General features: G+C 30.3%; 2 protein-coding genes across 10 annotated transcripts in view; both read right to left on the bottom strand.

Moving 5' to 3' along the window:
- The window catches only part of LOC111631677 (C-Jun-amino-terminal kinase-interacting protein 4-like), a 93,921-nt gene that overhangs the window by 66,204 nt on the left and 10,362 nt on the right, over positions 1–17,355 (bottom strand). For 4 of the 9 annotated variants that reach the window (XM_023375980.1, XM_023375976.1, XM_023375979.1 and 1 more), the window contains 2 exons: positions 5,332–5,389; positions 3,629–3,685 (listed from right to left, as the gene is read on the bottom strand). In XM_023375980.1, coding sequence (XP_023231748.1) covers positions 3,629–3,685; positions 5,332–5,389 — 115 coding nt within the window. Of the gene's footprint in view, positions 1–3,628; positions 3,686–5,167; positions 5,225–5,331; positions 5,390–17,355 lie in introns of all 9 variants that reach the window. The other 5 variants (XM_023375981.1, XM_023375977.1, XM_023375984.1 and 2 more) reach the window with 2 other exon arrangements.
- LOC111631679 lies at positions 14,340–15,671 on the bottom strand. The gene is made up of 2 exons (XM_023375985.1): positions 15,432–15,671; positions 14,340–15,325 (listed from the first exon to the last, which is right to left on the bottom strand). Exons 1-2 carry the CDS (start codon positions 15,609–15,611, stop codon positions 14,561–14,563), a joined length of 945 nt encoding a protein of 314 aa, XP_023231753.1. The 5' UTR covers positions 15,612–15,671; the 3' UTR covers positions 14,340–14,560.

The raw sequence follows: 17,355 nt of genomic DNA, 5'->3' as shown, positions 1-17,355 counted from the left end.
TTTTTGTAAATGTGAGAAATTGGTTTGCATCATCTTAACATGCATAACATAAGAGCCAATTAGAATAGCTATTAAGAACAAGTAAATTTTAGATTTTAAATTAAAACATTTTGTAAACACGTATAAAAATGGCACGCATGCGCCTTAACAAAGATAACATATAAGCCGATCGGAATAGAGCCATAAGTGCAAGTTTACATTAAAATTTAAATATAAAATCGCAGGACATAATTTAAAATACATAAAATGCATGTAACATATACAAAGGCGCACATGAAGAGGCCGACGTGTATGTGCCTTGAACCACATAGTAGGTGCGGGAAATGAGTGTAGAATTATCGTTGATTTTTTAAACGCCTGTATAAATTAATCCAGATGCCCGGTAAGTCGAGGGTAGGGGAGTTGCACAGGGAGAGCAGTTTTGTGAGGAGGGCCTCCCAAATATATAGCAAGCTCCCTTCATCACAGTGTTTGAGTATTGCCATCTAATTCCAAAGTGCTATGTGGTGGTGTTGTATCACTAATTTGAAAAGTTCAGTGTCGCAATTGCCAAGTGCCACCGAACATTGATGTTCAGATACGCGAGCAGCCAGAATTCTGACAGTTGCTCCTATATAATAGGTGAATAGTCCTGATATTGGATTCTGTAGAGGAATGGAGCATACACCAGATTTTTCCAGGGTGGAAGTAACATCTCTATCATTACACAAAATTAGTTGCAGACATGGTCGTGGAGCAATGGGTAAACGAAAACCATTCTGCCTAAAGATCTGGGTCATAAAGCGTCCACAGTATGGGAGCGAGGGACGGAGTGTTGTCCAATCCCTTGGTCTGCACAATGTGGTGGCAGGGAAGAGAGACTGTATAATGCTCTTTTTGACATGGATGTATTTGGAAGAACTAAATCCCGCCACGTATACTGCTGTGCGGACAACCTCCAGTTCAATATTGATAAGATGTTGTGTCAACAGTAGTAAGAATGCCTGTCTGATCAAGGGAGCTATGGCTGCATTAACATATTGCTTTGGTTGACAGGCTGTGGCTGGTATTATGGGTGGAATATTGCCAAACTTGTGATAAACGGAAAATTCCAAGCCTTCCTGGGATTCGTGAATGTGCAAGTCCAAGAAAGTGATTTTTCTCCCAACTTCCTTCTCCCAAGTGAAGTGTATAGAGGAATACATCTTCGATAAGTGATGTTCTAATATCTGGAAGGAGTCTTCCGTATCCTGCCACACCAAAAGAATATCATCTATGTATCTTAAATAAATTAAGGGATAAGCTATGATGAGAGGAAATTTAAAGCTGTGTTCAAATTCACATAATAAGTTCTGCCAATACAGCTGACAGCGGTGAGCCCATTGGCACCCCCTGCTTCTGCAGGTAAATCTTTCCGTTGAAGCAGAAGTAATTGTGCTCCACAATGAAGAGTAATGCTTCACAAACTTCTAAAACTTGCTGTGCAGTAAAGCCCTCTTTGATAAGCAAGGTATTGGCTAGACCAGTGTTTCTCAACGAGGGCGATATCGCCCCCATGTGGGCGTTTTTCCATGTTGAGAGGGCGATTAGTAACAATTTATATTTTAGGGGGCAAAAAACAATTTTCTGGGCGATATAGTAAAACATTATATTAAGAATAATTAGATATTTTATTCGTTATATTGTACAATAATTAAACAAATAACATTATACTAGTCACTAGTCTATTCAATGCAGTACGAATTTGGTGTTAGCCTTGTCCCTCGGTATCGAAATTTTGTAGTGAAGGGGGGATACTACGTAACGGTTTTATTGAAGGGGCGATACTACATAACGGTTTTATTGAAGGGGGTGATGATTTGTTACAGGTTGAGAAACACTGGGCTAGCATAACCTTCTCGAAGTGTAGTACCAAAGGGTACAACGCAACAACATCCATTTTATAAAATGTGTAGGTGTCTGGATTCAAGCCAGCCAGCATAGCGCATAACCTTTCTTTAGCCGTGACAGATGAGGACACTACTTAGGAGGCAGAAGGAAGTAGCCAACCTAGTAATCTAGCAAGTGCTTTTTCAATGAAGTATGTGGGGGTGCGACCTCTTATTGACTAAAGGCCTTAATGGCCAGCTCTCTTTGTGCATTTTTGCTTCAAAGAAAAGTCTGGGGCAAGTGACGTTGGATGGGGATCCAGGTGTCCCGAAAGAACAGAAGTAACTCCTGGGAGAGTGATTATTTTCTTCGTTTTTCTTAACACAGATGAAGTTGGGTCTTCCGGTAAGATGACAGCTTGCACTCTTTAACACCTCCTAGTCTGAAGTTTCTAATTGAATTAACACAACTGTTGCGTGACATCCAATCCAAGTATTTAATATACCTAAAACAATTTGTTACTAGAGAGAGGCATTAGGAGCCATCTCTTATTAAATTTTAATAATTATAATTAAATTAATATTTATTAATTAATTTAGATGAAAAGAAGAAAAGAATCAGTCTGAAGTGGGACTTAAACCCACAACTCCCATTTACCTTGCAGATATATTGCTTTTCATCCAAAACCTTCTAAATTAATGAATAAATAATAATTTATTTATAATTATTAAATTTAATAAGAGACAGCACCTAACACCTACCTCTAAGCCAAATTACTTATTATTTAATTATTAATAGCAGCAGTAATATAGCTCAATCTAATCTGTCAATCATTAAGCTTTGAGGATAATAACAGGTTTAAAAATTAAACTTATCAATAATGATTTATACTGTTTATATTATTATAACACAATGTAGCAAAATGCATGTATGTAAAAATCTAAAAATATATAAATTGAATATTTAATCAAGTCCTGTTTTAAAATAAATGAAGTTTTTTATTGCAGCAAACAAATATATTTATTCTTACATTATTCTTATCATTCTAAATATTTATTCTCATCTTTTTACTGGTCAAGAAAGTTCTTCATGATGAATATCAGCTTAATTAGGGTTGAATAATGGCATGAGACAAAAAAGCAGGAAAATAAAATTATCTTGCCAAAGTCCTGGAGACTCCATGTTAGGACCTCAAAGGCCATGGGTTGTTCATCATTGTGTTATAGTATTTAAATCTTTGTGTTTTTATATGTTTTTTTCATAATTTTAAAATTTTAACAATAGATTATTTATTATAACTTTTAATTATACAATTGAATTTTCACAAAAATTGCTTATTTTTATTACTTTTAAAGAATAATTTATCAACTTTTTAGTTGATAAACAATTCTTTAAAGTAAATATTTATATTTTTTAAATTAATAAAATTTGATTTAAATAATAATTTAATTTAATTAATACAAATCTAAGTTTATCTAAAATATTAATAAAATAATTAAATTTTTCTTCTCTATTCAAATTGCTAGTCATATCAACTGAAATAAAAATAATTATTATTGATAATTTATGATTAAATTAAATATTTGTATCAGACAAGTTTGCTGTTTTTCAATATTAAAACAATTAAATTAGTACATAATTAGACCCAAGAAGACATTTTTACAAGTCTAAATGCATTTTTTGATTATAAACATTTTTAGAAAAAGTAATGAAAATATTATTTTGGGCATTTGATATTTTTATAATTTTTCAAATCATGTTAGTATCTTTTAACACTCACCTTGTTAGTTCATCAACTTTAGCTATTAGATCATCTTTCACTATATTCAAAGCATTCCNGTGACGTTGGATGGGGATCCAGGTGTCCCGAAAGAACAGAAGTAACTCCTGGGAGAGTGATTATTTTCTTCGTTTTTCTTAACACAGATGAAGTTGGGTCTTCCGGTAAGATGACAGCTTGCACTCTTTAACACCTCCTAGTCTGAAGTTTCTAATTGAATTAACACAACTGTTGCGTGACATCCAATCCAAGTATTTAATATACCTAAAACAATTTGTTACTAGAGAGAGGCATTAGGAGCCATCTCTTATTAAATTTTAATAATTATAATTAAATTAATATTTATTAATTAATTTAGATGAAAAGAAGAAAAGAATCAGTCTGAAGTGGGACTTAAACCCACAACTCCCATTTACCTTGCAGATATATTGCTTTTCATCCAAAACCTTCTAAATTAATGAATAAATAATAATTTATTTATAATTATTAAATTTAATAAGAGACAGCACCTAACACCTACCTCTAAGCCAAATTACTTATTATTTAATTATTAATAGCAGCAGTAATATAGCTCAATCTAATCTGTCAATCATTAAGCTTTGAGGATAATAACAGGTTTAAAAATTAAACTTATCAATAATGATTTATACTGTTTATATTATTATAACACAATGTAGCAAAATGCATGTATGTAAAAATCTAAAAATATATAAATTGAATATTTAATCAAGTCCTGTTTTAAAATAAATGAAGTTTTTTATTGCAGCAAACAAATATATTTATTCTTACATTATTCTTATCATTCTAAATATTTATTCTCATCTTTTTACTGGTCAAGAAAGTTCTTCATGATGAATATCAGCTTAATTAGGGTTGAATAATGGCATGAGACAAAAAAGCAGGAAAATAAAATTATCTTGCCAAAGTCCTGGAGACTCCATGTTAGGACCTCAAAGGCCATGGGTTGTTCATCATTGTGTTATAGTATTTAAATCTTTGTGTTTTTATATGTTTTTTTCATAATTTTAAAATTTTAACAATAGATTATTTATTATAACTTTTAATTATACAATTGAATTTTCACAAAAATTGCTTATTTTTATTACTTTTAAAGAATAATTTATCAACTTTTTAGTTGATAAACAATTCTTTAAAGTAAATATTTATATTTTTTAAATTAATAAAATTTGATTTAAATAATAATTTAATTTAATTAATACAAATCTAAGTTTATCTAAAATATTAATAAAATAATTAAATTTTTCTTCTCTATTCAAATTGCTAGTCATATCAACTGAAATAAAAATAATTATTATTGATAATTTATGATTAAATTAAATATTTGTATCAGACAAGTTTGCTGTTTTTCAATATTAAAACAATTAAATTAGTACATAATTAGACCCAAGAAGACATTTTTACAAGTCTAAATGCATTTTTTGATTATAAACATTTTTAGAAAAAGTAATGAAAATATTATTTTGGGCATTTGATATTTTTATAATTTTTCAAATCATGTTAGTATCTTTTAACACTCACCTTGTTAGTTCATCAACTTTAGCTATTAGATCATCTTTCACTATATTCAAAGCATTCCTGTGGGTAAATAGATCTGAACTCATTCATGCACAATAAATTAACAACTATTACAGAGTTAATATAGATTAAACCAAACCAAAATGTAAATCAAACCTCACTCTTACTTGGTTGCTAAAAGTTCATTGTTTTCCATTATTAGATTTTCAACTTCTTTGCCCATTCCTAGAAAATAATAAATATTTAAGATAATATATTAATTCAACAACCATAATTAATGGAAAAAGCATGGCAAATGTTATATTTAATTGAAATAATTTATTATAAAAATTACAATAAATATTTCTAAAAATTTATTTTTTTATGTAATACTTTCTTGAAGAGTATGCTCAAAAATGTGCTTATATGTTTGCATGTATTAGAAGTATAATAAAATTTCCATAAAATATCAAATTAAATATTAATTGCGGAAATACCTGTTATATTTTACAATTTAATAGGAAGAAAACTTGTTCATTCTTAAGAAATGATTTTCTTTTAAATTTAGAAAAAATCTATTTGTGTATTAATTCCATTTATCAGACAATTAGTTTATTAAACTGTAAAATTTACAAGTACTTTCCACAATTAATTATTTAAACTTTACATCCTTCTCAAGATTTTTATATTCATTTCTAGTTAAAATTCTTACATTTCTCTCAAAATAGATCTCTGGTATAGAAAAAATATATATTAATCATGTAGAATTTTTAGACTTATTTAAATGTTGCTTTTGCTTTTCTTTCTTGGAATGACCTACAATTTATACTATGATCAAACATGTTCCATTAAATCATAATTTAAAAAAATTTATCTTTAATTCAAACAATTCATTCACTTGTCAAATTTTAAATATTGAGTGTTTTCATTTGCAGTAAATATACTTAACATCAGTGTTGAAAAATCTATTTTGATATAATTATATTACTTTATGAAATGTTATTGGAATTGTTCAAAAGAGATGAACAAATTAGTACAAGAGGTTAAAGATGTAACAGTTTACTCTCAGTGATATTTTAANTATTGACAAATTTGGTCATTATTTAATTCGGTGCACACTTAAAGTCCAGGCCTGGCACACTAACGCGAATCCGCGTAAAGTACCCGTTAGGGAACGGCTATTTCTGGCACACAGTCGTGTCGATAATCGTTGGAAAAGTCGGAAAAATAAAATAGTACTTTACAACTTAACTTTAACAAAAACAGGAAAATTATCTGATTCATGAATAAGAGACTAATCTGATTTTTTTCCACTTTCTAGAAGGGACATTTGCATATGTTGATTCATCATTGAATGCATATCAAGTGACTACAGTTTGTGCCTTTTTATCAAAATTACATGAGGAGAGTTTTGGTGTTACTTCCTTTCTGTTTAATAATTTTGTGAAAGTAATCTGTGATACTGATTCATTTTTCAAGGTCAATAGTGAAAAGCTGTTAGTATTTTTATGTTAATCGCATCCTAGGGCATGGTTTGCACGTTATTTAACCAGTGATTAGCTTTGGTTATTTGGGAGACTATCCAATTTGTGGATAAGAGACCAATCTGATTTTTTTTTTTTTGCTTTCTGGGTAAGATATTGCCTAGTTTTTTTTTATAATTTTTTCTTTTTCATAGTTCTTCCACTTTTAGGTTTAAGATTGAATTTACCTTTGTGTTTTAATTATAAGTTGTGTGTATTTGTTTTTTAATTAACAGATGTGTTGTATGATCTTGTGTAATTTTTGTATGTTTTCTCCCTGCATCATGGTTGTACCAGTATACTTAAAGAAATAAATAAACAAACTTTAACAAGAACAGATAATTTATAATAATAAATTTTTTACTTAAATTTTGACTGGTTAAAAACATATCTCAATAATGATATATATATATATATATATATGGTAAGATATACTTCTTGGATAATTTAATCAGTTATTTTATTTTTTTACTATAAAATTTAAAATTTACAAAATATTTTAATTATTATTTTANAAATTGTTGTTTGATTTTTACTAAATTTTATATATAGTTTATTATTAGAATTATTTATTAAATATTTGATTTGTTATTGACAAACTTGGTCATTATTTAATTCGGTGCACACTTAAAGTCCAGGCCTGGCACACTAACGCGAATCCGCGTAAAGTACCCGTTAGGGAACGGCTATTTCTGGCACACAGTCGTGTCGATAATCGTTGGAAAAGTCGGAAAAATAAAATAGTACTTTACAACTTAACTTTAACAAAAACAGGAAAATTATCTGATTCATGAATAAGAGACTAATCTGATTTTTTTCCACTTTCTAGAAGGGACATTTGCATATGTTGATTCATCATTGAATGCATATCAAGTGACTACAGTTTGTGCCTTTTTATCAAAATTACATGAGGAGAGTTTTGGTGTTACTTCCTTTCTGTTTAATAATTTTGTGAAAGTAATCTGTGATACTGATTCATTTTTCAAGGTCAATAGTGAAAAGCTGTTAGTATTTTTATGTTAATCGCATCCTAGGGCATGGTTTGCACGTTATTTAACCAGTGATTAGCTTTGGTTATTTGGGAGACTATCCAATTTGTGGATAAGAGACCAATCTGATTTTTTTTTTTGCTTTCTGGGTAAGATATTGCCTAGTTTTTTTTTATAATTTTTTCTTTTTCATAGTTCTTCCACTTTTAGGTTTAAGATTGAATTTACCTTTGTGTTTTAATTATAAGTTGTGTGTATTTGTTTTTTAATTAACAGATGTGTTGTATGATCTTGTGTAATTTTTGTATGTTTTCTCCCTGCATCATGGTTGTACCAGTATACTTAAAGAAATAAATAAACAAACTTTAACAAGAACAGATAATTTATAATAATAAATTTTTTACTTAAATTTTGACTGGTTAAAAACATATCTCAATAATGATATATATATATATATATGGTAAGATATACTTCTTGGATAATTTAATCAGTTATTTTATTTTTTTACTATAAAATTTAAAATTTACAAAATATTTTAATTATTATTTTACCAATCAATCATTTGAAAGATACAAATTCATAATAAAAACAAGCAAAAATAAACAAATTATAACAATTATAATAATGTGATTTCTAATTGCTAAATTATCTAATAAAATTGCTTTTCCAGTTACAAAGTAATTTTATCTTCTATTTAATATAAACAAAAGTATTAGTATTACAGATCTAACAAAATAACTCACTAATCCTGTTTTATTCATTCCAATCATTTGTTATCTATTTAAATTACTTTAAATGTGATGATGATAATTTTTCACTTGCAACTAAATAAATAATTTGTAATTTGTTTAACTAATGGTTATTATGTAGAATAGTGAGTAAGTTCAGTCAATCATTTCTAAAAGTAAAAAATTAAAAATTTGTTGTGTAGATAAGAATGTTATTCTAACTATGTAAATACATTTTGATAATATTCTATACATTATCCCTTGTTATATACAATCTCATTTTACGTAATTTCAAAAAACCAAAACTGATTATGAATTAAATCATCTTATGCATGTATCTAAAATTCACTCCAAATGTAGAGCATTATTATAAGTAAAGCCAAACAACTATTGGATCATATTGGGCTACTGTTCCATAATTATATTTAATTAATTACTAAACAATTTGTTAATTCAATTAGAAACTTCAGACTAGGAGGCATTAAAGAGAATTAAAAGGAATATTTTAATCTTGCAAGCGCTTTCAACGTAAATATGTACGTCATCCTCAGGCAATTCAAAATGGAAAAGAGAATTCGAACAGAACATTTAAATTTAAGCATTAACAATATTATCCATTTTTGGAACATAACTATTAAAGTAAATAAGATTTAAATTTTAGAATTAAAAACATTTAAAAATTGGCACGCATGCGTCTTAAAATAAATAAACACCAATTAAAATGGCTATTAATTAAGATCATTGAAATTTAAAAGCCTTTTTTGTAAATGCGAAAAATTGGCGCATGTGCGCCTTAACATGCCTTAACATGTGCGCCTTAACATAAAAGCCAATTATCTACGCATGTTAAGGTGCACGCGCCAATTATCTATGCATGTTAAGGTGCACGTGCCAATTAGTTATGCATGTTAAAGTGCATGCATGCCAATTTTTCGTGTTTACAAAAAAGGCTTTTAAATTTCAATGATCTTAATTAATAGCCATTTCAATCAAGGTTTATTTATTTNTTGCGGAAATACCTGTTATATTTTACAATTTAATAGGAAGAAAACTTGTTCATTCTTAAGAAATGATTTTCTTTTAAATTTAGAAAAAATCTATTTGTGTATTAATTCCATTTATCAGACAATTAGTTTATTAAACTGTAAAATTTACAAGTACTTTCCACAATTAATTATTTAAACTTTACATCCTTCTCAAGATTTTTATATTCATTTCTAGTTAAAATTCTTACATTTCTCTCAAAATAGATCTCTGGTATAGAAAAAATATATATTAATCATGTAGAATTTTTAGACTTATTTAAATGTTGCTTTTGCTTTTCTTTCTTGGAATGACCTACAATTTATACTATGATCAAACATGTTCCATTAAATCATAATTTAAAAAAATTTATCTTTAATTCAAACAATTCATTCACTTGTCAAATTTTAAATATTGAGTGTTTTCATTTGCAGTAAATATACTTAACATCAGTGTTGAAAAATCTATTTTGATATAATTATATTACTTTATGAAATGTTATTGGAATTGTTCAAAAGAGATGAACAAATTAGTACAAGAGGTTAAAGATGTAACAGTTTATTCTCAGTGATATTTTAATAATCAGAGAAAACAATAAACAACATTTAGAGAAATGAGTAATCCTTTCATATATCAAAAGAAATCAAATCTGTACAACAAAATTACTTATTGGAAGTAAATTCATACTTAAAAACTGTTTCAAAGCATTTTCAAGCATTACTGTTCACGTCCAAAAAAATTTATTTTAAGTCAGAGGTAGAAATAAACATGGCACTTAGCATATAATTATTTATAAAAATTAATACATTTTTTTTACTTTAAAATATTAAAAAATATTCATAACAACAACAAAAGTATAATAAATTAAAATAACTTAAATAAGATTAAATATATAAAATATGTAAACAATGCACTAAAGTATAACAGAATGCCATTAAGAAAGCACATAAAACAGAAAAATTTGCAAAAACACAAATACTTCCATTTTTATTACAAAGTTTATTTCAAATAGTATTAAAAAACAAAAATAAAAAGTTAGAACACAAAAATTTAAATACATTTAAATAAACTAGCAATGGTTCAACAAGAAAAAGAATAAATAAATAAAATAAGTATTTTTACTTTTATTTCTATTATTTATTTTTTTCACTTGAAAAGCCTTATAATATAAGTGAAAATGCAAATTTTTTAAAATGTATTCTTAATAGTATTCCATTTAATACTTTATTGTATTACACTATATGACGATTCAGGATATCTGCGCTATATAAGCTTATGAATCAATTGTAAGAAAAATAAAAACCTCTTATGAGTGATTCACTGCTTATACTTACTAAAGTTATTGTTAAAAAGAAATAGTGACAAAGAAGTAAGAGTTAATATAGTGGATCAGACATAGATTTATCTAAGAGTAAATTTCTGTTAAATGATCTTAATCTCCATGATTAGATCTATTAGGAAACGTTATGATGGTGAAGAATGTGTCAAACAAGAAAGTATTAAATTTGTGAATTTTTGTTGTTAGCAAAAAATTATTTATAAAATGTAAAAACACTAGACACCAAATAATGTTACAAAATTAATCACACAACTATCTATTGGTGTTACAGAAAAGATTTATTTACACAAGTACTTTTGACAGTATATAACTATCCTCTTCAAGCAATATCATTCACAGAGAACAGTATGCTACTATTTGAAAAATGGAACATAAAAGGTAAAGAAATTTTTTTTGCAGATCTCCAGTAAAGATCTCATACTACAATCACTCAGGTGAAGTAGTTCCAGAAACAGTACATCCTTTGCTAAAGCATGGCCTGAAATTCATTCCAAAGCAAAAGATAGATCTAAGTCTGTTAATTCTGCCTACCTTTGCAGTAACTAGAAATTGTCAGCAGTGGAGGCATGTTCCCAGCTGAGATATCTGCCTTCACAAAGATATCTGATGCACAGTGTCTGTGCACTACTACTTCATCCAGAAAAGAAAAAAATTTATTGCACAATACTTGAACAATTTAAATTTAAGACTTTTAGTCTTGGACAAAGACAAAAAGTTTGTTTTGCAAAAATGATGATTTCCTATGTTAGGCTAATGAGTTCCACTGCAGTCTGGATCAGTATTAGTAAAAGAAGATCCACCCCCTTCTGTTTTGAGAAAATCGAAAAAAGTTATTGCTGTGCTGGGAGTAGCATCAGTATTATCTGGGCCGCTTGATCCATTGCTGTATGTGGCACATTCCAGCTATTTTTTGAAGTGAAAATGCACAAATCTGTCTGGCTGCTCCATCCTTTGGTAAAAAAGCACTTCCATCCAATGTATTTCTTAGAAAAAGCACTTGCTAGAAAAATCACTGCACTTGTTCCTAGCTCCAATTTCATTGTGTCTTTTACTCTTGAGATAAAGTCCTTTAAAACTAGTAGTATTGCAGCTATATCTCCTAAATTATACCATTTTTGCAAAATTGATTTGGTTTCCCTATACCCTTTAGTTCCTCATTTTGAAGCAGTCATATTTACAAACCATTACTGATTGAGAATAGTTATTCTATATCACAGATACTGGAATTGAGGGAGGCACTTTTACTAATTACAGAAAACAATTATTTTTGTTTTAATGGTAACATTTATTTACAAAAGCAGGAAGTGCCTCTGGACTTGCACCTCTCAGCTATTTTGGCTGAATTAATTATGAGGACTGTAGAGTTAAAAATTTTCAGATCTCCACTCACCATATTATATGCTCTTCTTATTTGTGATATGTCAATGATGTACAGTACTTCTGGTATGGGAAGACTCCAATGAAAAGTTACTAAGCTTTATACAATTGTTGTCTGCCATTTTCCTGACAATTACATTTACTAAAGAGAAGGAGAAGGCTGCAAGGATTGCTTTTCTTCTCTGTGTTTCATAAATTTGATACACTGCCTCAAATCATCCCTTCTATGACTTTCCAATCCCAAGGTACAAAAATTCAGTTATTACAGTGTTCATATGCAGGTCTTTCTTATACTCTTCCACCCAACTGCTTAGGGATGAGGAGCTTTCTCTTGTTAAATTAATGGTTTACATGGCTGGATACTCTTTGGGTCCAACCATCTTGTCAACCTGGTCAAAGGCATGTTATTTCTGCAATTCACATTGTATCATAAAAAGTTACTTTTTGTGACACCTGCCAGTCTGTATCTGAGTCTGTCCTCATTGCATATGTGATGGGTTTTCAAGAAATATGGTTACATATTGCCACTAGTGCCCAGCATCCTTTGCAATGATAGAGATAATGTCACACTCTCTGCAAAATTTGGGGTTTATGCTATTACCTTACAAAATATGCTAACTGGGTCAAAGCTATTATATTGGGGCAACTGTCAGAATGCTTTGCCTCTGTCTTATGGAGCATTGTGAAGATGTTGCACACAATAGGTGTACAACAGACCTAACTAAACAATAGAGAGTAAATTTGATCTGCTTTTGTTGCAAACTTTGCTCCTAAGATGTTATGGAAACCAAAGAACACTATTTATCTGGGAATCTTTTTCATTGTGTCAATGTTGCCATGCAACTCCTTCATGCTTGACATACCAGAGTTGTGTATAGTGCTACTTAAACTTCTAACGTTGTAAGTTGGATATTTCACAATAAAAAAACATCCTTCTTCATTAATGACACTGCTATATGTTTATTTATTTTTGTATTTTGGTTCAGCAACTTTTATTAGTTTTATTTCATTGTGCATCCTAATTGTTTTTGTAATTTTATATACAGGTACTCCCCTACTTACAACAAAATCTCAGGGTTAGGTTCCCCAGATTTTTTCACAAGTTGAAAACTATCCTAGAAAGTACATTTATACACAGAATAACCATGTATTGTTTTTGTTTGATCCTTCAATGTACTTACTAGAATACACTATGTTCATTTATCCACTTACTATTGCATATTACAGGTGTTTCAAATGCAGTTTTTTTCCACCTAACACATTTAGTTTTATAATGTCTAGTTTAATTTTCACAGTAATAGAGTGGCATTTCTTTTATTTATCTCCGCTGCTAAATTTACTATTATGTTTTGGATGTATTTTTGAAACACTAATCAAAAGTTTATAAAAATTACAAACAATAGCAAAAAATAGCAATAATTAAATTTGCAAATATTTTGATATTTTTCATTATTTATAAATATAAATTAAAAATGGAATCAATTAGAAAAATCAGAAAGTTTTAAGACCATTTTAATGTATAAATTTTATGATAAAGCATATCTTATTTGGTCTGCAATTTTTATTTATATCTTGACAAATTATAATGTAGTCAATGATACTAAATAAAAAATCATAGTGTACACACACTATGATCTTTGACAGTCTTACTTTACCATATTTTCACAGATTGTCTGTCATGTCAGTCTATCCATCCAGGGGAGACCATGAAATCAGGCATTTCTGTACAGTAAATACTGACATGCCAGTTTAAGTGAGGTTATACATCCCTCTCCAGAAGGTGGGTGAAACTCACAGAGCCAGTTTCTATTCTAAAATTGTGAAACTCAGCATTGATTGGCAAATGATTATATGTTTAATTTCTGCATTTTGTCTAATTTCCAATGACATAAAATAATCATGGAATGAGGAAAGTACTTTTTCAAGAACACAAAAATAAACATATCAAATTTTAGAAACTCTCTGTAAATTATCTCAACTTACACTGATTAATATCTGATTTGTATGAAATTTTAGAGGAAGGTATTATCTTTCAGGATCAGAGTAGATTATAAGTGCAGCTCACACTGACAAACTACTATTTCTACTAACTTAATGTCAATAAGCCATTAATTGTTTTATTACCCTTTACACAAAACTCTCTTTTGTCAGTCAAATTATAATGTTATTATTTTATTGTACTCAAAAGAATGTTTTCTTNTGCATGTAACATATACAAAGGCGCACATGAAGAGGCCGACGTGTATGTGCCTTGAACCACATAGTAGGTGCGGGAAATGAGTGTAGAATTATCGTTGATTTTTTAAACGCCTGTATAAATTAATCCAGATGCCCGGTAAGTCGAGGGTAGGGGAGTTGCACAGGGAGAGCAGTTTTGTGAGGAGGGCCTCCCAAATATATAGCAAGCTCCCTTCATCACAGTGTTTGAGTATTGCCATCTAATTCCAAAGTGCTATGTGGTGGTGTTGTATCACTAATTTGAAAAGTTCAGTGTCGCAATTGCCAAGTGCCACCGAACATTGATGTTCAGATACGCGAGCAGCCAGAATTCTGACAGTTGCTCCTATATAATAGGTGAATAGTCCTGATATTGGATTCTGTAGAGGAATGGAGCATACACCAGATTTTTCCAGGGTGGAAGTAACATCTCTATCATTACACAAAATTAGTTGCAGACATGGTCGTGGAGCAATGGGTAAACGAAAACCATTCTGCCTAAAGATCTGGGTCATAAAGCGTCCACAGTATGGGAGCGAGGGACGGAGTGTTGTCCAATCCCTTGGTCTGCACAATGTGGTGGCAGGGAAGAGAGACTGTATAATGCTCTTTTTGACATGGATGTATTTGGAAGAACTAAATCCCGCCACGTATACTGCTGTGCGGACAACCTCCAGTTCAATATTGATAAGATGTTGTGTCAACAGTAGTAAGAATGCCTGTCTGATCAAGGGAGCTATGGCTGCATTAACATATTGCTTTGGTTGACAGGCTGTGGCTGGTATTATGGGTGGAATATTGCCAAACTTGTGATAAACGGAAAATTCCAAGCCTTCCTGGGATTCGTGAATGTGCAAGTCCAAGAAAGTGATTTTTCTCCCAACTTCCTTCTCCCAAGTGAAGTGTATAGAGGAATACATCTTCGATAAGTGATGTTCTAATATCTGGAAGGAGTCTTCCGTATCCTGCCACACCAAAAGAATATCATCTATGTATCTTAAATAAATTAAGGGATAAGCTATGATGAGAGGAAATTTAAAGCTGTGTTCAAATTCACATAATAAGTTCTGCCAATACAGCTGACAGCGGTGAGCCCATCGGCACCCCCTGCTTCTGCAGGTAAATCTTTCCGTTGAAGCAGAAGTAATTGTGCTCCACAATGAAGAGTAATGCTTCACAAACTTCTAAAACTTGCTGTGCAGTAAAGCCCTCTTTGATAAGCAAGGTATTGGCTAGCACAGTGTTTCTCAACGAGGGCGATATCGCCCCCATGTGGGCGTTTTTCCATGTTGAGAGGGCGATTAGTAACAATTTATATTTTAGGGGGCAAAAAACAATTTTCTGGGCGATATAGTAAAACATTATATTAAGAATAATTAGATATTTTATTCGTTATATTGTACAATAATTAAACAAATAACATTATACTAGTCACTAGTCTATTCAATGCAGTACGAATTTGGTGTTAGCCTTGTCCCTCGGTATCGAAATTTTGTAGTGAAGGGGGGATACTACGTAACGGTTTTATTGAAGGGGCGATACTACATAACGGTTTTATTGAAGGGGGTGATGATTTGTTACAGGTTGAGAAACACTGGGCTAGCATAACCTTCTCGAAGTGTAGTACCAAAGGGTACAACGCAACAACATCCATTTTATAAAATGTGTAGGTGTCTGGATTCAAGCCAGCCAGCATAGCGCATAACCTTTCTTTAGCCGTGACAGATGAGGACACTACTTAGGAGGCAGAAGGAAGTAGCCAACCTAGTAATCTAGCAAGTGCTTTTTCAATGAAGTATGTGGGGGTGCGACCTCTTATTGACTAAAGGCCTTAATGGCCAGCTCTCTTTGTGCATTTTTGCTTCAAAGAAAAATCTGGGGCAAGTGACGTTGGATGGGGGATCCAGGTGTCCCGAAAGAACAGAAGTAACTCCTGGGAGAGTGATTATTTTCTTCGTTTTTCTTAACACAGATGAAGTTGGGTCTTCCGGTAAGATGACAGCTTGCACTCTTTAACACCTCCTAGTCTGAAGTTTCTAATTGAATTAACACAACTGTTGCGTGACATCCAATCCAAGTATTTAATATACCTAAAACAATTTGTTACTAGAGAGAGGCATTAGGAGCCATCTCTTATTAAATTTTAATATTTATAATCAAATTTTCAAACTCAAGCCCTCAACTCCCTCATCCTCACATTAGGTAGGAGTTGCAGGTTCAAGTCTTGCTCTGACCACTTTTTTCTTCCAGAATATTCTAAAATATTTAGTAAAATATTAATTTAATCTACTTTCTGAAAATTCTCATTCTTATTTACAATAGAAGAATATGAGTTGTTTAGTGGTTGTAAATATTTAGACTAAATTTTAATATAAATAAAATTTTTAATGTTAATTAATCCTTTTTATTTAGGATATTTGTTTTAAATAATTATTTTTACAATTAGCATAGTATTGATCAGTATCAAAGATAATATAGTTTCATATGTTTAAAATTAATTAATACGGTTGAATATTAATAAATTTGATAGTAACAAATAATTAAACATAAGAAAACTACAGTCGACCCCCCTATAATTACGGTCCCTATAGTTACGATTCCTATAAAACTACGAAAAAATTGCTACCGGTATCCGTAAAAAATAGTAAAAGTTCCCTATAAACACCTCAAACGTCATCGGGAAGCCGAACTACTTTCCCGCCGTCCGTAGCGCCACGCTACGGAGAGATTTCTATCGTCTGGACAGTATTATATAAATTATATATAAATTAGGTACTGTACATATAATTATATATTAATTATATATAAATTAGGTACTGTATATATAATTATATATTAACTTATTGTAACTTTGTTATAATTAAATATATAATTTCCGCCGTCTAGCGTGGCGCCACGCTACGGAGATTTTTACGCTAACTATCGTCTGTCAGTATGTAAATTAGGTACCGTAAGTCTAATACAGTACTGTAATTTTATACATTTCTTGTGAAAGAAACATTTCTTATTCAACGGC

The sequence above is a fragment of the Centruroides sculpturatus genome, unplaced genomic scaffold, assembly GCF_000671375.1.
Source record: "Centruroides sculpturatus isolate CEXI.00-Female unplaced genomic scaffold, Cexi_2.0 scaffold595, whole genome shotgun sequence".
In the NCBI taxonomy this organism is placed as follows: Eukaryota; Metazoa; Arthropoda; class Arachnida; order Scorpiones; family Buthidae; genus Centruroides; species Centruroides sculpturatus.
This window is presented reverse-complemented; position numbering and strand designations above follow the sequence as displayed.